The 24,998-nt window shown below is 39.4% G+C and overlaps 1 protein-coding gene across 3 annotated transcripts; it reads left to right on the top strand.

Moving 5' to 3' along the window:
* Positions 1–327: 327 nt before the first annotated feature.
* On the top strand, positions 328–19,536 carry LOC131440216 (uncharacterized). 3 transcript variants are annotated; one of them, XR_009231356.1, is made up of 12 exons: positions 328–460; positions 549–875; positions 931–1,179; positions 1,233–1,277; positions 1,331–1,609; positions 1,679–1,861; positions 3,076–3,258; positions 3,321–5,726; positions 5,792–6,058; positions 6,121–6,368; positions 19,342–19,373; positions 19,441–19,536. XR_009231356.1 is itself a non-coding variant. In XM_058611298.1 (10 exons), the coding sequence occupies exons 1-10, from the start codon at positions 454–456 to the stop codon at positions 6,306–6,308; spliced, it is 4,134 nt and encodes a 1,377-aa protein (XP_058467281.1). In that variant the 5' UTR covers positions 328–453; the 3' UTR covers positions 6,309–6,974. The 3 variants fall into 3 exon arrangements, 1 of the variants encoding a protein (XP_058467281.1); XR_009231355.1 differs by having other exon boundaries at positions 7,114–19,373; XM_058611298.1 differs by lacking the exons at positions 19,342–19,373; positions 19,441–19,536 and having other exon boundaries at positions 6,121–6,974.
* The last annotated feature ends 5,462 nt before the right edge of the window (positions 19,537–24,998 follow it).

Raw genomic sequence — 24,998 nt, 5'->3', positions numbered from 1 at the left:
CTGGATTTTCAGTGTAGTGCACGATTCACGAACAGGAATGCCAGGTGCACAGGTTAATCTGTATTTCACAGATTTTAAAAATGACACAGATTTCTGAAATCGACCACAGACTGCCAATGAACCTCTACATGTCTTCAATATGCTAGGGAAAACACAGAGAAAATATACTTCCGACATTGCGTTTGAAAGTGAGGCCTTTTTCTGCTCTCCAAAACGATTCCGACCAGCAATGAAGTGATGGGAAGTATGCACAGATTTTGCACAGACTGATTTTGGTTCGATCCAGGATTTCTGAAAAAATTACCTGGCATCTTTGTTTACGAAGCGTGGAACTTGACTTGTGAATATTTTTTCTCAAACACTTTGGAGAAGGCAATGGTTCTAGAAAAATCGTAATCGTGATAATTTTAGTGAAATTCTGCATCCATTTATCGGTGTGAATAGTTGCTAATCATGAGTGGTACGTATTAGTGTTTTCGGCGAGTTGAAATATTAATTGTAAGCAATAAAGGAAGCCACTTTCTAATATCGATTTTATTATGCCATAGGCAAATCAAATGTTGACGCCGCTGGAGGCGGCGATAGCGGCCTATACATCTACGTTGGTAACATTCAGAAAGCGGCTACAGAGGATCAGTTGCGACAATTTTTCCGTGATTGCAAAGGAATCGTTTCGGTGTATTTCCGATTAGAACAATCTACATACTGTCCAACTAAAATTGCGTTTGTGAAATTTGCTGATCGTCAAGAGGTTAAGAAGGCGTTCGGGTTGAACAACACATTCTTCCAAGGAAAACGTGTTTTCATTGCCAGTGTCGATTCAGAAAGAAATTTTACTCCAAGATATTCGGTTATGGTGAAACATTTGAATGAATGTGAGTATGAGGGTAATGTATTACTGGCAATGAAAATAACCATTGAAATCTGCAGATATTACCGAAGAAGACGTTTACGACCATTTCAAAAACATTGGAACAATTGAGTGCGTACAGAAGCCAGCTAATAATTATGCGTATATTTCTTTTGAGCGCAGCGAGAGTGCTCAACGAGCACTAAGAATGAAAGATCGAAGTTTGAAGGGAGTAGATATTGAAATGGATACTATTAAAAGAACTATTTGTATGCTATTGGAAAAACCGAAAGGGCTTCTCTTTTCGAGCATCCAGGACAAATGTGATGGTATGTGCAGTTAATGATTGTATTCATTTTATCCTAACATTGTATTATTTTAGCTTTGGGCTTAAAGTATGAACCAGCTGCAGAGGAAGAAACGAAACGTAAGTAATGTAATTAAATATACTTTTGTATTATCAATTACTGGCCTTTGCAGTACTCGTTACGAATATTCCGCGTCAGGTGCCAGAAAAAGATATCGTAGAATATCTTGGAAAATTTGGCAGGATTATGGATTGGGAAATGCAAAAATCTCCCATTGCAGTATTAACAAACATAGGTTATGTGACTTACATGAATCCAGCAACTGCTCGCCATGTTTACTTGTATGGACCACACTATTTCCAAGGAGTTGGTCTGGATATTTATAATCCACGTATTACTTACGGAGAAACTAAGTCATCAACTGCGGTGTTGTTGAAAAGAACTAATGTTTGTGAGTATTTATGCCCGAATAAGCAAACCTTTTAAGTTAGTTTTGTTAATTATTACTAATTTTTCTCAGATCTAACCAATGATGAAATCTTTCAAGCTATGAATGAGTGTGGCCGTGTCAACTATATTCATCGAGTGGATGCATCACGGTACAGCACAATCGTTCGCTTTCAATTCTACATTGCACTTTCGCAGGCTCTTAAAGTTAAACAAATTGCAGATGAAAATGTATACATTACGAAGTATACTCAGCGTAAGTACTTTCAATACTGCGTGGTCTGATAACATCATTTGTTCGTTAGGTGTACTTCTATTGGTGGGCGAAACTATTTATTTTCGTTACTTTAGGTGGTTTTCGATTTTTTTTATTAGAAGTAAACAAATCGAAAAAAGGCGATGTTGATTTATTCACTGGACACAGAGGAAAAGTGGAAAAAATTGGATACCTTTTCAAGATAAACCAACAGTTTATCGATTTATCAAAATTTGATCTAAGGATATACGATAATTTCTAAATAGGAATTGAAACCAAAGTCGAAACATCGATATTTGCTGTCATCGTTATATTCGCCTTTTTTTAAACAGCCGAAATGAGACATCGAAATTCACTTCAATTTTTCTTTTATGGAACCTCCACGTGTGCCTTATGATGATCTGCGTCAATTCAGGAAAATTAAAGAGACTTGAATTGCTTATCACTTGGCTTCTCGGGGTGTGATGGATGATGCATGACGATCTCCAGAACCCCAGCTTCAATGTCGTAGCACGTGCAAAAACTGTGTTGGATGGGGCAGAGGGTATGGAGAAGTGAGCATCGAGCGGCTGCTATCAGAGCTGTGGCACATCCAGCATGCTGGGAATAGGTTTCAAAGTGCTAGGCAAAATGCGCCATTGCGTGATTTTGTGGAAACCAATCAGTGACAAAATTTGCGTTCTAAAGATCAAAGGCCGCTTCTTCAATTACAGCATCGTCAACGTGTAGTGCTTATTTGAACTGAGAATCGGTAAAAAGTAGACATTTTACATAGGACAGTTAGAGTGGACCGTTGACAGCCGCTCTCGGCGGCAATTAATCGAAGAATGCAGCATGACAGAGGGTTCTGCAACATCGCACGAGAGTGAACGAATACAGACAAGCGCAGAGCCGACAGAACACGACTTCCAATGGAAAAACGTTACTAGGAAAACCGTGACCGCGATACAGCTGTAAATTACGTAAATTACACGGAAAGTCTATGAACAGGTGGTTTTGTTTTCGAGAGTGTTGTCGAATATACGACGTAAGCGTTGAGTGACGCTTTCCTGAACTAGTCGAAATAGTTGAATGAATTTCTGCTAAAAAACAGCCCGAATTCGTGTCAGAAATTATCCTAACGAAAAAACTATGTTTTAATTAAACTGTTTGAATGACAAGAGAAAGGCATTTCTATGTTTTTAACATGTTTCATTTTTTGTGTTTTTTTTCAGAGAGTTATTTGACCGACATAGCTCCGATTCCCGAGGCTATGCCCAAAGGAAGTATTCGCATTTCCAAGGAGGTGGCACTGCGAAAAATAATTGACGAGGAAGATCGGGTTGAGTTCGCCCGTTTCCGTATGTTACCCAACGCGAACTATTTGAATCCAAATCCCGAATTCTACCGGAATGAAGGTTTTTTTCGCAACTAAATATTTGATTTTGACAGGGCACTTAATGTTTTTTTTTGTTTTCAGTTCTTATTATGAATTATGCTGTTGGACTTGGATTGTCTCAGTTCCGGGAATATTTTAGGAAATTTGGCAATGTGATTAATTTTCGCGAAAGAACTGAAGGATTTATAAGAACAGGCTACCTTAGCTTCGAGACCCGATTGGAGGCTAGGAGGGCGTGTTCGTTGAATCAGAACTTTATTAACGGAACGCGAGTACTAGTTCACTTGGCCAACGAATGTTTGTTCATTGACCCAGAGTCGTGCATCTTGGTTAATGGATTAAACGCGAATATTTGCGATGAAGATATTTATGACCAGTTCAATGAAGTCGGCAATGTTAAGTTTGTGCTTCGTAAAGCAGCGGATCGTGCTATTGTGTGCATGGAACATAAACGAAAGCTTGAACCGGCTCTGCGAGTGCAATCAATAGGACGATGTCATGTGCAGACTGAAAGAATAAAAATGTCTAACGCTGGAAGAGCTCAACAACCTCAACAAACAGTAGCGAGTACAAGACCAAACCTTGTACAAATTGGATCGGAATCGAATGCACCGCAAAATAACAGTAGGATTGTTGGTCAGAGAGACTCAATGGCGGCACCAGGCACGGTTGAACCTATGAGAGGCCCTGGGGGTCCTATGATGAACCCAAATGGCAACATGATGGGTCGTAGTGGTCCCAATGGCCCCATGATGGGTCCCAATGGTCCAATGGGTCCTATGGCGGGTCCCAATGGCCCCATGATGGGACCCAACGGTCCCATGATGGGTCCCAACGGTCCAATGATGGGTCCCAACGGCCCCATGAGGGGCCCTAACGGTCCCATGATGGGACCCAATGGTTCCATGATGGGGCCTAATGGTCCCAACGGTCCTATGATTGGTCCTAGTGGTCCCAGGGGAGGTCCCATGGGGGGTCCCCATAGTCCCATGATGGGTCCCAATGGCCCGATGATGGGTCCCAATGGTCCAATGATGGGTCCTAATGGTCCGATGATGGGTCCTAATGGTCCTATGATGGGGCATAATGGACCAATGATGGGGCCCAACGGACCCATGATGGGACCGAATGGACCAATGATGGGTCCTGGTGGCCCTATGATGGGTCCCAATGGTCCAATGATGGGGCCAGGTGGTCCAATGATGGGCCCTGGTGGCCCAATGATGGGTCCTAATCAAGATGCACAAACGGCTCCGGTTGTGACACCTGCTATGCGGCGTCTTATGCAAATAGTGGAAGGAGAAATGATTAATGTTCGGGCCTTTTCTACGTTGCCGATGATAGAACAATTTCATCTTATCCATGGAATCGTAAATCAATTTATAAACTATCCACAATTCCTCAACATGAAACCAGATAAAAAGATAAGCTTCCTCATAACTGGCCAAAATGGCTTTGTTTATGCTGACTTGTTTACGCTGTTTACATATCCCCAGCAACTGAAGCTGTTATCAATGATTCATTCTGATTATGTCAATACAATTACGGCAGAATCTTCGGACATGGGGCCTAAATCAATGTCTGCTTCGAATTCGATAACATATTCCAAACCCATAGCTCCTAACAATTCAGAAGACAATGGAGCTTTGGCTCCTTGGCAGATCAAATCAACTAGCACTTCATCAGAAGCTATGAAAAGCGACGCTGGTTCTAAGAAATCAAAATTGCAATCAGCGCAGAACCGTTTCGAAGAAGCTGAGAAATTGAAACGTAAAGCAGGTGTTGAAAGCAATCAAGATGACGATAAAGTTGAAACGATGACGGTCAGTTCTGAATCTAGTGTCATTCCACCGGCACCCGATCCACCAGAATTCAGCACGAAAAAGTCCCGTTCCATTTCGCCCACACCTTCTCCGGTTCGGATAGGTAGAATGCTAAGTAAGTCTCCTATCCCACGCTACCGGAATCCTCGCTCGTCATCGATTTCACCAAGTCGACGTGTGGATCACCGTAGCTCGGCGCTGAAAGTTCAATCATCGTCCGGTAGACGCGATAGCTTGAGTCCATTGTCGAGTGCATTGCTGCCAAGTTTATTGCTGAGATACAATCGATCACGCTCGAGGTCTCCCCGGCGTTATAGAGAAGAGCGAGATCGCTACGAAACATCTACCCGAGCAAGATATCGAACCAGATCTCGTTCCCCTAATTTGTCTAGGCGGTCTCGATATGTGACATCACCGAGCCCAAGAGATCGTGACTACCAACGGCAACGTTCAAGATCGGCCGAACGACGTCGAGTTCATCACGCTCGATCCCGAAGTCCGCAACTCCGAGGTTACTCGCGAACCCCTTCGTTGAGTCCCAGCCCTCCACCTCGCATAGTAAGCCCGGCTTGGGATGAGCGCAATCGTTCACCGTTGCTTGAAGAACGAATTCATCGGGAACAGTATGCCGAAGTAAACGAGGAACACGGCGTTTCTAGCTGCAGTACGTATTGTTGCATCCACATATAGTATATACTTGGTAAATTAATAGTCCGTTTATCATTTCAGTTTTCGTGGGCAATCTACCGTTGGATACAACCGAAGACAACATTGCAGAGATCTTTGGTAAGTTTGGCCAAATTGTAAAACTTAAGCTGCCCACATTCAACATTGGAACGAAGCGGGCTTTCATCACATTCGACACGTTCGATCAAGCGGTAAGGGCTTTAGACATGCACTTGAGGCTGTATCGTGGCCATCTGTTACGTGTCGCCTTCAATAACAAAAAACAGAAGGAGCGTCCTGGTTTTGCTGTCAATGTATCCGTAAATGGGCGTAAGGAAACGATGATTATTTTTGTTAGCTTTCCTTGACATTACCGTTTTTCTTCAATGCAGAATATGACGAAGTCGCCATCTATGATACGTTCAAAATGTGCGGTGAAATAACGTATATTTGGACCAGGATCTATCACAGCAAGTCATTTTGTGTAATTGATTTTAAACATCGTGATGCGGTGAGAGCAGCAGTCGGTACACACAAGTTACTAAACGGTCACAAATGCAAGGTGTGTACCATCGTATAAACGATCAGTTTGTTTGGAAAACTGGAACACTTCTGGCTCGAAAAGCTACTGGATAGGGAGGTAAGTCTATTTTTTGCTGTATGACACTTGATAGTTTTAACTGTAAGATAGGAAAAGTATAGTTATAAGATCTTACGGAATAATTATCTTCGAATACAAGATATAACATATTGTCAAGAGTATACAGAATTTCATCGTAGTCATGTTAAAATATTATCGAATAGTGTAAGCTTTAGTGAGTAATATGGAACAGAAAATGTATTTGAAGACGAAGTCTTAAATTTTTGTGCATTTTGAAGTTGCAAGACTTTTGCTCTAAGATAGTAATTAAGTACCCTATATTAACTATGCGAACTATGAATATTATCTAAAAATATTGTGTAGATTTAAGGTTTCATTTGATAACAGATTAATGAATAAACATCTTAAATAAAATAGTTCTAAGCAAAGCTATACCTCTTTATCATTATTATTGTAAGAATTATCATCTTCATTTATTTAACCCCTGTTTCAATCGGCAGCTCGTTCGCTAGAGTATATGTATACTTTCTTAGATGTAAAGCTAGTGTACGCTACAAACAAGTGTTTATCTATCTACTGCATAGTAATGAAGTGTTTTAGCAATCAAAATAAATGTGTTAGAATATAATGATTATTAACCTAGAATTTAGTATATTAGTACGTATTATTTTGGTTGGTTTGCCTTAGACTAGATCAATTTACTGGCAAATTCATAATGTCGAGTCTGAAACGATTCATAAAGTTTTTATTCTGCGTCATTGTCAATATATTTTCTTCATTACAGCGATGTATTGTGTTTGAGTAGCTATGAAATGCATATGGTTGCCAAGTGTCTGTGAGAGTCCCAGGTTGTCTGTTCAATGCATATAGTACTAGTTTGAGAAGCCAATTGTATGTTCGAGAGGAAGGAAAGAGCCATGCAATGGTTCTATACGCTATAAATCGGCTGCGAAGTCTGTTGAAACAGAAAATGTAATACTATGGCTTTGCTTTTTAGTTTACCTTAGCGGGAGCATAAAAAAGGCGGAATAACGAAAGGCCGAAATATATAAGGCCGACGATACCACATAAAGCCGAAAATTCGGAAAGCCGAAGCATAATAGGTCGAAATATATATATGATGCTAGTTTTTTTCGCTGATTTAATTTTTCATCGGTTTTTAGCGTTGTATCATAAATCAAATAAACATAGATTTCCCAGTGTAATAGTAATGTAGTTGAGCAACCTGTGACACCAAAAGCACCGTCTGGTGGAGAATGGATGCGTAAATGCTCCTAAAATGCATGCAAAAAGTTGCCTGCGCATTTAACACAACCACAGTAGCTAATGGAAAAAAGTACACCCGTTTGTCACTAGAGGTGCTGTTAGTGTCACCGTACAGTGAGAAATCTATGTTTATTTGATTTATGGTTGTATAGTACTGTGATATAATTGTGGTACAAAGTATTTGGTAAGAATTCTAACGAGATCTTATATATAAACCGTTTGTCCGGTCAGCTGCTCAAACATGGAGGAGAGGCACTGGCTAAAGCTGGATGATTTCTAGGATTTGGGAGGAGGAGATTCTACCGTAGGAATGGATGGATGGAGTTGTATGTCCCGTCTACAAAAAGGGCGATAAGCTAGACTGTTGCAATTACCGCGCAATCACATTGCTGAACGCCGCCTACAAGGTACTTTCCCAAATTCTTTGCCGTCGTCTATCACCAATAGCTAAGGAAATCGTAGGGCCGTACCAAGCGGGATTTACTGGAGCCGGCGCCACTACGGATCACATATTCGCGATAAGACAAGTACTCCATTGACTTCAAAGCGACATACGACACAATCGATCGAGAACAGCTATGGCAGATCATGCACGAATACGGTTTCCCGGATAAACTGACGCGATTGGTCAAAGCAACGACGGATAGAGTGATGTGCTACGTCCAAGTATCTGGGACGCTCTCGAGTCCCTTCGAATCCCGGAGAGGGCTACGTCAAGGTGATGGACTTTCTTGTATCTTGTTCAATATTGCCCTGGAAGGTGTGATTCGAAGAGCGAGGATCGACACGAGTGGCACGATCTTCCGAAAGTCCGTACAACTTTTTGGCTTCGCTGACGATATTGATATTGTGACACGTAACCTTGAGAAGATGACGGAAACCTACATCGGACTGAAAGCTGAAGCTAGGCGTATCGGACTGGCCATAAATGCGTCAAAAACAAAATACATGAGAGGAACAGGCTCTACAGAAGAAACACAACGCCGTCACCACGGTGACAATATCGAGGTGGTTGACGAGTTCGTGTATTTGGGCTCACTGGTGACCGCCCATAATGACACCAGCAGAGAAATTCATAGACGTATTTTGGCAGGGAATCGTGCGTACTTTGGACTCAGAAAAACCCTTCGATCGAGAAAAGTACGCCAACGCACGAAATTGACCATCTACAAAACGCGCATTAGACCGGTTGTTCTCTATGGCCACGAGACCTGGACTATGTTGGCACAGGACCAACGCGCCCTCAGTGTTTTCGAAAGAAAGGTACTGAGGACGATCTATGGCGGAGTGCAGATGGAAGACGGTACGTGGAGACGGCGTATGAATCACGAATTGCAACAGCTGCTAGGAGAACCACCTATCGCACGGAAAGCTAAAATCGGACGTCTACGATGGGCTGGGCATGTCATAAGGATGTCGGACGACAGTCCAGTGAAAATGATCCTTGAATCTTATCCGACTGGTACAAAAAGAAGAAGAGCGCAGCGAGCAAGGTGGATCGATCAAGTGGAAGGTGATCTCAGAAGTATCCGTGCCTTGAGTGGCTGGCGACGAGCAGCCATGGACCGAGTTATGTGGAGACCAGTGCTTTCATCATTCATTCATCAATGCGAGGAACGAGCAAAAAAAGCGTTCAGTGCAGCTATAGCACTCATACCAACAGACTGAGTTACCGGCTTCGATGCTGAAAATATACACGAGCAAACAGAGTGGAGAACGAACCATTCCATACATACTTGCCGACGAGCGTGCTCTATTACGTTTAATAGTATTGAACCTTCCTGAAAAACAGTATTAAGTATTCTCTTTTCTCTCAAATATAGGCAACTCGTTCAAACAATTCCTCGGTAGTATAAGTGATTCAAGCACACTATCGTTGGTGAACCATTCATCATCAAAGAATACTGTTGAATTTGAATGTAAAAATAATTTAAATCATTAATGTATTCAAGCATAAAAAAATAAATTTAGAAGGTTTCACGCTGCTGTAGATTTTCCACATCATTTTTTACTACCAGTAGCTATGATTAATGTTCATGTTTATGAGATCTTAACTGCAAGCAATGGCCAAAAAGAGTGAAGAAGAAGAAGTAAGCTTCATCTGTGCTTAACGATTTCACTGCTCACTCGTTGGGCTAGTAACCACATGAAGAGATTCATGTATGTACAGCCGACGATGAAGAACCAACAATACTCTCTCGTTGCTTCGCTCACTAATGTAAAAGAGAATGAGCAACAAGTAATACTTCTATACGCTTACCTTCCAAGTACAGAAGAGCATTGATTCACTAATACATACCAATGTGAACCAACTCCGTCTGCTTAGAAGTGTCTGACGAATGGTTCAGTTGCTGGTGCATTCATGAACCATGAAACGAATGAATGATGCTTACTTTTATTCAGTTCATTCATTTTCCAAGCACTGGTGGAGACGTATGCTTGATACAGCAAAGGACACCCCAGGCCTATAGCTGTTAGATGATGATGATTGTCCGGTCAGCGCGATGAAAAAATCGTTTCGGGCTTTCTGAGTTTCGGCCTTTTGAGTTTCGGCTTTCTATGATGTACGGCATTTTCTGTTTTCGGCTCGTTTTATTTCGGCTTTTCGTTATTTTGCCTTTCGTATTTCGGTCATTTTTTAGGCTCCCCATACTTGCATATCAGTCCTAAATGAAAAATCGGCATGTCGAGTAAAAGACGATTAAAATTTTATTTCCAATTTTTTTGATTTATTGTGTTACCTAATACTAAATCATGGTATTAATACATTAAATATCGGTAGTACACCTTTGCTATTCCAATATTGCAACAAATGAAATTTGCACTAAATGGGATTGATATGCCGGTACTTTGCTTGTGGGACAGATATGAATTGATATATTTTCACATTTTACTGACCAAAGCCCTAAACTTTTATTGCAATTTCCAATAGTATATTAAGGTGAAATGTAGTGGAAAGCACTTTTAGCGTTTTCGCCCGATTTCCGAAAAACCAAAAACACTTAAGTTTTTGCAATTAAATTTATCACAACTAAGTATTCTTAGAATTTTGAAATTTTGCTTTGCCGAGCCGTAATTGGTTTTTGAAATGTATAAACGGTTACTGTTCCGTTTCACGGGGATGGTTTTAGAACTGAAAAGTAGTGTTTGTAGCAAAATTTCACAAATAATCTGAAAATGCAACTCAAAATTATATAACTTTAGCCAAAACAACCGAGATTTGAAAAAGTTTACATAAATTTTCCGCATTTTTTTTATTGCTTGCACGCTGCTGTTTCGTATTGACATGGTGTGAGAAAAGCACGGTGGCATTTTATCGTAAGCGAAAATTATTAAGATTACGATTACATAGCTAGTGACACGAAGAAGAATAACAATATAACCACTTTCTACTTATTCCAAGATGACAATGAAAGTCAATTAGAATTGAATATATTGGCAGTAATTCCAGTCCAGTAATTTATTTTAACAGTGTTTTATTCGCTAAAGAAATTCGACCGCGCTCTATCATGCGTGTGAAGTGAATAATTTTACACAACTTTCCTCTCAACGGCGTGAAGGGTTAGGTGTACTACTGTCAAAGATACCGAAAATACTTGAATATTTGCTTGTCTTCAATCGTTCTTCTGAAGGGAGAACCCATGCTTGCCACTAAACTCAGGCATATACATGGAAAGAAAGTTAGTCAATACATATGCATATAACCATAATCATAATTACTCATGATTCATAGTTCTAGTGTAATAGTAATCACTAACAATAACGATTGAATTAGGATATATTCAAAGTGTGAAAGATTCAAAAATCCATTACGAATCAATGAGTCATTTTTACAAGCCAACAAAATGAGTGACAAGCCCACTGCGCTCAATGACTGAAAATATTGCTGGTTCCTATGTGTAGGTTTTTCTTGTTATGCTTTGTGCGACGATTCGGTCAACTCAAGCGGTTAAAAATTCGCGCGCCTTTTTTCAGACTACATTTCACATTAAGGATAGGTTTTATTCCTCAAGGTAACTCAATATTGGCGAAAATCGATATGGGACTGATATGCGAATATGGGCAGTATAAATCTAATATAACACCACTCAAGTATGTTGTGTTATAGAAAATTCCTCAACCAGTTAGGGATACTGTCTATAGAATATATCAGATGTAGGTTTCACAAACAGTAATTATTGTGCAATGGTACTTCGACGAACGGCAACTGATTTCTGTCGGGTCCCCGCCTATCGTTTGCTGATCATGTCAAGAGCTAGTACAATATCCGTAGCTTATTGCCGCATCCTTTCTCCAATGGCAATCGTGCAACTACGCAGAGTGGTGTAAGAAGAACCATATGATAGTAAATACCTACAAGTGCTTCACGAGGAAAAAAAGAACCATTTCAAGTAGCGCATCGTGTTGCTAAACAATTTTTGCTGGGCGAGATTCTGATTTCATAATCCATTTCATTTATTTATTTTTATTGAAGAAGGGATACAAAACTACTAAATGCATACTTTTAGTTTAAGTTTTAACCAAGTAATATTCTTCGTTCAATATACATTTCATGATTCAAGCATGATCTTTGTTTACAACACAAGTATTTTTAATATTTGAGTTCTCCTGATACTTAGTTTTCATCTTAGTCCCGTCTTCGTCGTTTGTACTACAATGCTTTTAATGCTATATTGCCCACATTGGTTTCACTAACAATCATGGGTTATTTATTAATGTCATTTTCGTTTGAGAAAACTGAAACTGATCCAGGGTAGTTTCAACAAACAAACACTTTCCATGAAACTGTGTTGGTTTCGCACTTAGCAACGGGGGTTTGAGCAAACCTGATATAAAAACCAGGTTCGAAACTGGTTCGATTATCAGTTTAACCACGTTAAAACTGGGGTTGAAGCAAGCTTCAAACAAACGGTTTGACAGCAATTAGAGTGGAAACAGGGTTAGGTTTGGCTTCAAGCGAAAACGACATAAGGGTTTAGCTACAAGGGGCACGCCGACCTGATTGTCGGTTACATTGTAGCTAAAGTTTCCTAAAGGAGTCTAGTATTTGTAAAATAGGAATTTGTTCCTTAAGGCGACGGAAAGCCAACTAGACAAAATAAAATTCATATTGTGTATCGTTTCATAACATTTATATTAAGCATGCACTCTTTCTCCTTCCGTCCGCCTTCTTCTTCTCACAAAGCTTCATCATTTATCCACACTTTCTGTACTAGCTTCTCCTTCCTCTCATCTTGACACTTCTTTCCCTGTATATGCCTACTGCTCTACGTGTGTACAAAAGTTCTACTCACAATACCGGAGTTACCCTTTCAAATACATGCTGTTCGGAAGACTTCCTTCTGTTCCACCAATGTCTAGCTGGCTGGAGTCTGACGTCCAACTGCCTGAATGAATTGCTTTCATGATCCCGCGGAAGCGCGATTTCCACTGCAAACGTCCGTTCGTCCGCCGAGCTTAACGAGAACAAGCACACCTATTTCATGCGCTCGACAATGCCGAATGAGCCGTGCCACGGCCGTTCAAGATGGTGATTGAACCGAAGAGCCAAAACACATGACCGTCAAACGATGCCTTGAGTGTAGCGCCCCCGGTGGAAAATAAACAGTAATATGAGCGCCAAGGTGCTGTGGATCGCCGTTGACCAATAGTAGCGTGGGTGATCGATGTCGGAACAGCCAGACCATGTAACGATGTAGCACTGGAGCTGCTGCCGAATGATACCGAACGGAGGACGCGGAGATGATAATGTAACCGAATCACGTTGAAATGGTGCTGTCAGATGCCTGGGCCGCCAAGCAGAGAATTGATGACAACGGCGTAGTAGTGACATTCTGGACTTCGAATTCAAAAAACACACCCCTTCCGGGGTCTGGTAACTGTGCTTAGCGTCTTTTCCACTTTCTCGTGTATATTGCCAGTGTTCTTCCCGATCCGACTTTTGTTTCGCACTCTTATTGTCTGCAGTTTTGCCGTTCTGCTGCGGGTGTTCACCCACGTGACTTCGCTGGACGGATCACCAGGTCGAAATGAACATTCTGATTTTTTGTTCTTTTTTTTGTGTTTTTGACAGCTGTGCGGAAGAAGATATCCGTCACGGTTTGAGCTGCGTCTGACGAGGTGATTTGCGTCTTAACCGTGATGCTAGTGCGATGGATTTGTATAATTCCTCACATTTCAAACTTATGTTTGAGTGTCAGCATTTTTCATTCAGTGCATAACTGAGTTTAACTATACATATTTTCCTTAACGTTACATATTCTTACAGAAGCGTCCGTATGCTGTGGGCTGGTTCGTTCAATTCTCGAATATTGCTCGGTAATTTTGAGTCCCTGCTGCCTTAACAGTGCTCATACAATCGAGTCACAGATTTGTTTGCTTTGCTCTTCTCGGAATACCTTGAAAGTATCCCTATCAACTACCGAGCTATACAAGTCGCGGGTTATTAGTCGGTCTAGACACACTACAAGTGCCGCCTAAGTACTTTCATGAGATGCTAATTTACGAACACCGTCTAATCCAAGTAAATTTTTGGATCACAAATCCATAAGCTATAGTACTGTCTATAGTTGATTTAATTAGAAGCCAAAGACATTATCCCGTCACACTTCACAATCTGATCTGATGTAACTTTTTTTTAAACATGCAATAAAACAAACAGTTCATCCGATTTCAAAATTTATTTTTTCATATTAAAGTACAATGCTTCTGGTTAATTGTGGAATTCAATTTCATTCAAATGGCTGCCTCGGCTGGCCTTGCAGTACGCCATACGGTCGGTCCAGTTTTTTAGTACATTTTCGATTGTATGCAGCTTTATTTCAGCTATGGCTGCACGAAACTTGTCCTTCGAGGCTTGAATTGTCTCTGGCTTGTCCACATAACACTTATCTTTGGCAGCCCCCCAAAGATAATAGTCTAACGGCGTCAAATCACAGCTCCGAGGTGGCCAAACGACATCCGAATTTCGATTGATAATTCGATCTTCGAAGACTGTGCGCAGAAGATCGATCGTAGCGTTGACTGTGTGGCACGGAGCGCCGTCTTGTTGGAACCAAATGGTGTCCAAGTCTTCCTCTTCAAGTAACGGGAAGAACCAATCGCTAATCATGGCGTTGTAGCGCTCGCCAATGACCGTGGCGGCGGCTCCTGCCTCATATTCTAAGAAAAATGACCCAATGATGCCGCCAGACCAAAATCCGCACCAAACCGTCACTCTCTGAGGATGCATCGACTTCTCCATAATAACGTGCGGGTTTTCCGTCCCTCAGATGCTACAATTTTGCTTATTAACATACCCGCCGAGATGAAAATGTGCCTCATCCGAGAAGATGATTTTTTGGTAAAAATCGGCGTCTTCTTCAAGCTGATCGCAAGCCCAGTTGGCACTGTTTTCATGCGTTCCTCAAGCGTATACACAACCATTTTCGTTCAGCGGAAGGATAAAACTAAGTTTCTGTCTAATATGTTTTAAGTTTAGACCTATTTCCATAATGTAACTCAGGTCAGTATAATAAAGAAAGACGTAGTCCTAGGTCAACGAAGTAAATACCTCCATATGTTGGAATAAGTGTTCGATACTGTTCCATGCAAAGAGGTTGTAAATAAAATCAAAAAGCTACTGAAAATAAGGAAAAATCATAATGCTTCAACTAAAACTATATGGTTGTTCTATATCAATTATAAATATCGAACAAATTACAACATTTAAAAAGATTATATGGAGTTAAGGACGACAGGATGCTGACGTGTTAAAATATTGTGTTGAAATGGTTTACAGCCTTCATTCCCAAAATGACGATGAGAAGAGTATTATGCGGAATACCTTAAGATATACATTTTGGAGAACTGAGCTTGGCATTGATACGAATCCTCATCCATTGAAAATATGTCGACTAGAGTTTACCGCTAGGGGGAATTGCAGTATTGCAAAGTATTGCACGGGATTAGGTGAAACTCTTTCGCAATTAGAAGTTTATTCGCCTGAGTAAGTCCAGAGTTTAGAGTGATTTTCTCCTAGTTCCGCGGTAACAAGCTACCAACCTTAATTAGTTCACCATTGACCTTAAAAGTGTAACACATGTTTGCTTAACGAGCATACCTTATGATCAAAAAAGAACCGGAATTTTTATTTTAAAATGCCCGCGCTTGTCCATTCGGTAAACTTTTATTCTCTGAACGTTGGCAACACTTTTATACACATTCTGTCAAATTTTGACGCATATCGTACGATTAGTTTTTGTTTGGCGTCTATACAAAGAAGTTGAAAAATTTTCGTGTGGCGATTTTTATAATGGATTTAAGTGTTCCGAAACGTTGAAAATGTTAGAAAAGGCCTTTGGTGAATCGTGTCTAGGAAAAACACAGGCATACGAGTGGTATAAACGCTTCAAAGGTGGTCGTACAAGATTGGATCATGATGAGATCCCTGACCGCCCAACAACATCTGTTACTGAAGAAAACATTCAATCGGCGAAGAATCGTGTTGCAAAATTGTTCTGTACCGATTTGAGAGATTGCTGTGTTGTTGGGCATCTTTTATGGATCAGCCGAACACATTTTAACTGATGTTCTGGGTTTGAACGCGTCGCTTCTCGGCTGGTGCCAAAAAAGCTGAATTTCATTCAAAAACAGCGTCGTGTTGATGTGGCCAAAGAGATGATTTCCAACGCAGATAGTGACCCCACATTCATCGAATCCATCATAACTGGTGATGAGGTGTGGATCTATGAATATGACGTCGAAACCGCACAACAATCGACCGAATGGCGCTTCGAAGGCGAGCCGAAACCATCCATTATAAAAATCGCCACACGAAAATTTTTCATCTTGTATAGACGCCAAACAAAAACTAATCGTACGATATGCGTCAAAATCTGACAGAATGTGTATAAAAGTGTTGCCAACGTTGAGAGAATTAAAGTTTACCGATTGAACAAGCGCGGGAATTTTAAAATGATAATTCCGGTTCTTTTTTTATCATAAGGTATTACTTTGAATTTTAAATGTCGAAAACGCGGCAGTAAGTATGGATTCGCGATGCTTATGCTATATTGACGTGAGCAGCATTCTTTCCGATAGACAATTATGATTTATTGGTGTGAAATTCTCTTCAGTGTGTACAACCAGTTTATTGAACAGAAGAGCGAGGAATTTGTATATCCATCAGCTACATATCAAGTAAGTATGGTGTATATTAATTAAAAAAACAAAACAAAATTAAAACAAAAAAAAAACAAAAAGAAAACCAAAAGCAAAAAGAAAAATAAATCTGTAATTTTAAGAAATAGGTTTCGTAACACTGATTATAATTTATACACTTTTGAAAGTTTAGGCTCAAATAACCCAAGGATAGCGGCAAACGATGAAAACAACTTTTAGCAACTGTAGGACTACTTTCAAAAACTGGTAATAATAGATATAAGATACTTACATTTTTTGTATTTTCAATGTGTACTCAGACAAAGATTTTATCCATCGGTTAATCTATACTATAAGACATAACATTTTTTTTTATGATTTCAAGGGACAACTTATCCTTGGTCAAAATATTACTGGAAATTCTCTTCACAATAGACAGGTTTGAACGTTGAGCTATTGAAAAGTTTAGTTAACTAGCAATTGTGACTAATTCGTCACTCGAGCGTTTAGTAGAATAAATTCATGAAAATACTATTTTATAACCATTCAATTCTATCATATCGCGCCACTATACACTTTACTATGTATCGCACAACCAGTGCGGTAAAATTTCACTTTCAATCGAATGTTATTAGATGAAAAAAATTATTGCCATTTACTGTCAACATAACTCTTCGCATTCATTTGACTTTTGTTACCATACTCAAATGAAGCTTTCAGATTTCATCGTCAATTTAATAATCGTACCTAGACTTTGAAGTTTTGCTTGCTCAGTTTCAAGCGCCAAGTAGTCTACCTGCTTCATTGTTTTCGCTGTTGGTAGTGAGCAAGTTCGACAGAATATGTATGACCATCAACTCGATAAGCAAAATTCCTTCGGCCAGAATTATATATGGAGGGTAGCGATTCTCATTTGAGTTTTCGATTATCACCAGCAAGTTTAAGTAAAACGGGTATGTGCCCGAAGCACAAACATAGGATAACCCCTAAATGAAGTTTATATCGATAATTTTCGACTCTATTAATTTTAGTTTGTTGACGTAAAGCCGCTATAATTAATTCAGTTTTTTGCAATGACTTAGTGGAACATATATTGGGGAAGCCAAATGAATGAAAAACTAACAGAAAAGATGATTTATTGGAAAAAGATACGCTCAGAGACAGGACACGAACCTTTGTCTCAGAGACAGAACAACGAACCTGTTCGTGTCCTGTCTCTGAGCGCATCTTTTTCCAATAAATCATCTTTTCTGTTAGTTTTTCATTCATTTGGCTTCTCCAATATATGTTTTCACTCAGTCATTGTAAAAAAAAACTGAATTTTCGTCTGTTTCAAATGTATTGAGACGCGTTTCAAAGTTTTATAGTTTTATTTTATGAAAACTGAAAGAGTGATCAATTAAATTATGTTAATTCGTGATTGATATTTCATCTGTTATCTTGAACCAGTTCGAATGTTTACATGAACTTCATTTGAAGGGTGCTCTGTCATTCAAATGAAATAGATATTTTATGCGTTCAAGAAATCAACTGACGGTGGTTAAACTAAGCTTCGATTCAAAGAGAAAAGAACGAAGAGCTGAATGCTGCCTATTCGGTACGTCGGCGAAGGTTGTGTGTGATAGAGCGTTCAACTGAATTGAATGCAGTTTTACTGCACTGCTCACAACACATTTTTCAAATGTGTATGTACGTCACAACACAGATACGTCTTTCGGAATGTTATTCACATGCTTCATCAGTGGCTCAGTTTTTTAGCAATCTCATTAAACTGATGCGCAGATGAAGGATGTAAATAAAATTTTGAAATACGTAGCTGTATTGTGACGTTTAATATACACATTTGAAGTGTTGTGAGATACATTGGGAATGTGCATGTTGATGTGATCAAATAGAATCCAATGGTGATGAGATATTTTGCTCGTAGCAGCTGTGTTAATTTGCGTATCAGAATGTTAACACGTACTTAAATAGTTGTCATTTTAAACAATCAGAGTCATTAAAGCTGTGGTTGAAATTGACATTGCAAATTGTGATAAAATTCATTTCGATTCAATGTGGTAGAAACAGGTGGGGCAAACACAACTCTTTTGTGTTAGTGAAATTTACTTTGCAAGGCAAGTAAAACTAAAAACCATGTTCTAGCTGTCACATCATTCGGACTAGTTGGCATTGAATCAAAGCATGTGTATATTTCGTGTATGTCGTCATACCGAACTATTTACATTTTTTATCATATCCCACCTGCTTATATCACATTGACTATGCATAAGCCAAAGTAGATGCATGAAGTGGAGCTTCGAGTACAGTCTCCGATTTCAATCGTTTTGTCAAAAACGCATTAATAATTATGATAAATACTTTCGTGCTTCCTAAGCTATGGTAAATATTGATTGAAAATCATGTTTCTAATGTAAGCTACATATTACCATATAAAAAAGCGCCGTTTTTCCGAGGTCAATTAGTTCGTAGTTTAGTTTTACGTCTGTTTGTCTGTGGATTCCGAAATACATTTTTATTTAAATATTCTATCAATTGAGCAATTCGTAACTATTTGTACTTTTTATATTGCTGTTTCTGGGAATTTGACGATTTGGGAACCTAGCATCCTGCTTGCTAAATGTGGATATGAGTAAGGTTAGTTATGAACAAAAATGAACGTAAATTATCTTCGTTCTATTTTATTTACGTGTTTGATTTTTAGGAACTCTCCAAAAAACAACAGAATTCTTTCGAGGATGCCCAAGAAGCCTGTTGATTGTAGGAATATGCAAAAAACAGCAGCAGGGTCAAAAGAAAGGTATGAGTATTATTTCTTATCAAACATCAGTTCATCAAAATGTTAAGTAAAATGTGGTTTACAAGTGCGTATTTGTTGAATTTAGCAATTGCATTGTGGACCAACAGGTGTATAGCGGTGTAAATACTCGGTATAACAGCTTCAGAAGAGCGATAATAATAATAAAACACCTGTTTTAATCCACCTAGTGGTGTAGTGATGTTTTTCTCATATCAATCATATTCTCATATATGATACTGTGGTACACTGAGGTCTCTTTTTCGCGGAGATACGTACCGCGTAAAAACACCGCGCAAAAAAACGCGTGGCTGCGGAAATCCGCGTAGAAGAAACCACATAACTTCGGAAATTCGCGTAAAAATCCGCTTAAAAAAACCTCAAAACTATAGAAAAAAAATTGATGCCAAATATCCTAGAAATGCATGAAACGTCCAGATCAAGTCTAGTTTAGAAGAAAAAAATTTCGGGATAACCCCGGATGTCGAAGTTTCATGCATTTCTAAGACAAAACAAAAAAACCGCGTAATTTTGGAAATCCGCGAAAAAAAACAACCGGGTAACTTCGGAAATCCGCGTAAAAAAAAACGCGTAACTTCGGAAATCCGAGTAAAACAAGCCACGTAAAAAGAAACCGCATAAAAGAAAACCGCGTAATAAAAGTCCCCAGTATATTCTATTCAAAATGTTTCTCTTCGATTCTTGAAAGAAACCAAAGAGACTGTTTGTTCATTAACTATAGTATAACGCACAGAAAGAACCAGTTTTCTGATCGGTTAGGCCATCCATGAGAGAACGAAGTGAGTTCCACTATTGTAGGTACTTCCGGCACCGGAACCCGAGAACCGGCATAATCGATGTCAGTTCCAATGGTCTTTAAATGACGGTGTAAATGTTTGTTGAATCCGAAAATATACAGTAATTTTTGGTAGCACCATAAGACCTTTCATTTGAGCCTAAGATTAAGACTATCGGTTCTGCTATCTCTGAGAAAAGTGAGTAAGATCCAGTTTTGGGCATAGGACATGTGTAGTTTAAAGTCCAGTTTAGAAATGTTCGTATGTTCGAGCCCCGACCTGGAAGGGTTCTTAGTGTTAGTAGGATCCATAGTACTAGCCATGCAATGATTCTGTACACTAAGAATCGGCTGCGAAGTCTGTTGAAACAGAAAGGCCAAATTCAACAAAAGGAATGTAATGCCAAGACTTTGCTTTTTAGAAATGTTTTTACGGTTTTTGTTTTACCGCTTTAAGTGATGGTATAAATTTTTTACCACACTTTACCCTATAATTCCTAAAAGTCGGATCCGGATGAAATTCAGGAACTCCGTATGAGACCACGAGACCTTGCATCTGAATATCAGCCAGAATCGATTCAGCCATCTCCGAGCAAACCTAGTGAGATTATTTAACACATACATACACACATATACACTAAGGTCTCTTATTACACGGTTCTTTTATACACGGCTTTTTTACACGGATTCCGAAATTAACACGGGTTTTATTTACACGGTTTTCGCCATTAACACGGTTTATGATGAGAGTTTAAAAAGCACTGTCATTTGTTTCATGAGAAAAAATTTAAAAAAGGGAACAGGTTGTCTGTAAGAAAACGATTATGAGAGCTAATTTAAAGTTTGAAAGTTAAATAAATTAATTCATTCAACAATTCACGAGATCATTGACTATCGTTCCATAAAATGATTATTCAGTCTTCAGGTCTTGAATCCCTGTCGTAAACTACTTCCGCTCAGTTCTGGTGTATGATGTCAGCATCGTCATTGATATCATCGAGAATTTCGTATCGTTGAAGAACTAGTCGGATTTACTAATCTCGTCAACTCTTCGTCATATCAAACAGTACAGTATTTTATACCCATTTGAATTCTATAGCTGAGTTTCTTCAGCATTACACATAGTAATACAGGGTCCGGCACTCGAAGTGTAACCAACTTCAGACCTTCGAGCCTGGCGTCAAGGTAAATGCGACATATTATCGGGAAAGTATTCTGGAGGTTGCTTTGAAGCCGTGGGCAGACAAACATTTCGGTGGCAGACCATGGACGTTTCAGCTGGACTCGGCACCGTCTCACAAAGCTTGAGTGAACCAAGAATTGCTGAAAAACAACGTTCCGAACTTCATCACGTCCACACAATGGCTCTCGAATTCACCAGATGCGAATCCAATGGGTTATTCTCTTTGGGCCATTTTGGAGAGCAAAGTCCGAACTAAAAGATACACCAGTCTCGAGGCGCTGAAAAAAGTTATTGTCCGCGAGTGGGCCAAAATACATACCTGCAAGTCACATTCGGGCAGCTTGCGATTCGTTTTTTGACCGTCTCAAGGCCATAGTGAAGGCAAAAGGTGGTCATATCGAGCAAAAGTGAATTGATTCTGAATTTTGTATTATTTTTACACATTTTGTACTTTGAATTAAGTAAAAGTAATTTTCCAAACTGCATTTATGGCCTTTTTAATTGGTTACACTTCGAGTGCCGGACCTGTACCTTTTCTAATTTGATCCCTATTCATCTCTATGAATTATTCCCCTTTGATTCGGTCTCTGCGTGCATAGATCTTCACCCAATACCCATGTCTTCCCACTCAGTTTAGTTGATAATTACTGTTAAGATCGTTAGTGTTTACTAAAGCTTGCTTCATTTAGAATTGGAACAAACTTTTGCTCATATTGTGGCGCTCCTGGTGGACGGATTTGGAAGCTCTTGGCGCCCACGTGTCGGGAATTTTGTCAGCTTCACGTATGATTTTTGACATTCCGAAAATCGACTGTACTTTGTAAAAAATCAACATGGAAGCCGAAAGAAGGAAAAAAATTGTGCACAGTTATTTGGAAAATCCATTGTGGTCTGCATCTAGGCTAGCTAAACAGCTGAAATTGCCCAGAAATACCGTATGGCGCGTTATCAAACGGTATAAGAAAACATTGACGACGATTCGGAAGCCTCAAGCCGATTGTCGGAGTCGAACTGACGACCGGAAATTGCGTGGTAAGATTTTGAAGACGATTAAGAGGAATCCTAATCTGTTGGACTGTGGTTTGGCCAGAAAATTCGGTGCTGCCCATAGTACCGTGAGGAGAACTCGACTCCGGGAAGGAATCAAGTCGTATCGAGCTAGCAAACAGCCAAATCGGACCATGAAACAGAATAGTGTGGTCAAAATTCGTGCTCGGAAACTATATGACCAGGTGCTGACCAAGTTCAACGGGTGTCTTCTGATGGACGATGAAACCTGTGTCAAGGCTGACTTCGGTCAAATCCCAGGTCAAAAATTTTACTTGGCAACGGCTCGGGGGGATGTTCCAGCCAAATTTAAATTTGTTTTTGCCGACAAATTTGCAAGAAAATTTATGATTTGGCCGGGCATTTGCAGCTGCGGCAAAAAAACGAAAGTTTTCGTTACAAATAAGACAATGACATCGGAACTATACCAAAAAGAGTGTCTCCAAAAACGAATTTTGCCGTTCATTCGATCCCACGACCATCCTGTAATGTTTTGGTCAGATTTGGCAAGCTGTCATTACAGCAAAGCCGTTTAAGAATGGTATGCAGAGAAAGTGGTCCAGTTTGTTCCGAAAAACCTTAACCCACTCAACTGCCCCCAGTTCCGCCCTATTGAGAAATACTGGGCAATCATGAAGAGGAGACTCAAGGCAAAGGGAAACGTTGTCAAGGACATCAATCAGATGACGACCTGGTGGAATAAGATAGCTAAAACGATGTACGAAGAAGGTGTGCGCCGCCTACTGAGCCGTGTTACAGGAAAAATTCGAGAATTCCTTCAAAACCGTGACGAATAATTTTATCCGTATTTTTTCTTAAAAGTATGAAGAAAACGCTACATTTGTATAAAAAAAGATCTTGAATACAATAATAAATAACTGAAATACAGGCAATTGTCTTTGTTCCAATTATAAATGAAGCAAGCTTTACACATCGCACCTTCGGAATTGAAAAGAACTTATTCTCAAGCTTTTTTTGTAGTGAAAGTGTTTATGGGTTCTAATTGTACGTATTATCGTTCTTCTGAAAACTGAATGCAATATACAGAAGGCATGAGCCATTTAGAATAATTTGCTTATCGTACAACGCGTTTCCTAAGTGTTCTAATTTTAATTTGTCATCCAATGTGTTTTATCAAGTATGACTGGACCCTTCTCGTAACCTCAGGCTGTTTTTTAGATTTCCGATTTTATTGGGAAATAACAGTTACATTTTCACAGTTATGTGCACCTTGCATAAATTTGGGGGTTAAAAAATAATCTTTTTTCCCCTTCAAATAATCAAAAGTTATATTTCACCCAAAACAAAACAAACAAATAATCAAATCTACGGTTTTTGGAATTATTACGTCAAATTTTCCACGCGGTTTTTTTTTGCACGGTTTCCGCAATTAACACGGTTTTCTTTTACTCGGATTTCTTTTAACACGGCACGTAACCCCCGTGTAAAAAGAGACCTTAGTGTATAAATACATACACACACAGACGTTTTGTGTGCTCGACGAATGAAAACGATACCAATCCTTGATTAATGTAAAGAAATCCGTAATCAAACTAAATAAATTTAAAGTAACTCAAGTGGTCTTTTTTTATTATTTTTTGAAGAGGTTTTAACCTTTCATTCGCCTCTTCGGGTCAGGAAAACTTTCTGACCCTATGTGCGGGGTTGGGAATCGATTCCAGGTGGGCTATACCCGTCCACTCCAGTGGTTTTGTGGTTTTATATTCTAACATAATTTTGGGAATAATCACACTGCAAAAGGAAGGGATGCAAAACAACGCCGCAGTTATGGTTATTTCAACTGTTGTTGGATAATTGTAAACGTGCATAATACTTTTGCAGTGGGAGTTCGAAAACAGTAGAGTGTAAAGGTCTAAGAACAATAGACTGGTGAATCTAACAACAGAGAATATCAACCACTCTAGCACTTTTGGATTTGGTTAATTGTATATCTTGCACCCCTGAATTCTTCTCGGATGCCGGAATTATTGTGTGATTAGTGTGAACAAACATTTTCAAGATTGTTAAAAGAGATTATGTAAGAAAAATTCCTAAAAACTAATTCAAAAATTCTTCTAGTGGCTATTTCTTGTTAGTTAATTGTGGTAAAAAAGCCCAAAGCGGAACTCACTTCGATTTATCTGATATGGTTAGACCGATTTTCATAAACCTAGATTCAAGTGACTGCTCTACAGCCCGGATCCAATTTTCAGTTCCGGAAATATAGGGCGATGAGATCTGAAAATTTCAAGCAATAGTTTTAAAGTAACAATGCAACAAAACGTTGAACATCCTTAAAAGCAATTACAATGCTTAGCTATTACTAGTTGATGGATAAAGATGCTAGCTTCGACTATACCTGTTCCAGGCTCTAGTTCCAAAAGTACCAGAATGTGAAGTAATCCGTAAAATATGCATTGATTTCTCATAATAACCATA

This window comes from Malaya genurostris, chromosome 1, assembly GCF_030247185.1.
Source record: "Malaya genurostris strain Urasoe2022 chromosome 1, Malgen_1.1, whole genome shotgun sequence".
In the NCBI taxonomy this organism is placed as follows: Eukaryota; Metazoa; Arthropoda; class Insecta; order Diptera; family Culicidae; genus Malaya; species Malaya genurostris.
The sequence above is the reverse complement of the archived record's forward strand: the minus strand, read 5'-3'. Positions and strand labels throughout refer to the sequence as shown.

Coding starts and splice junctions, on each gene's coding strand:
- LOC131440216 (XM_058611298.1), top strand. Junction 1,610..1,678: donor GTTGAAAAGAACTAATGTTT/GTGAGTATTTAT, acceptor AATTTTTCTCAG/ATCTAACCAATGATGAAATC. Junction 1,862..3,075: donor CATTACGAAGTATACTCAGC/GTAAGTACTTTC, acceptor GTTTTTTTTCAG/AGAGTTATTTGACCGACATA.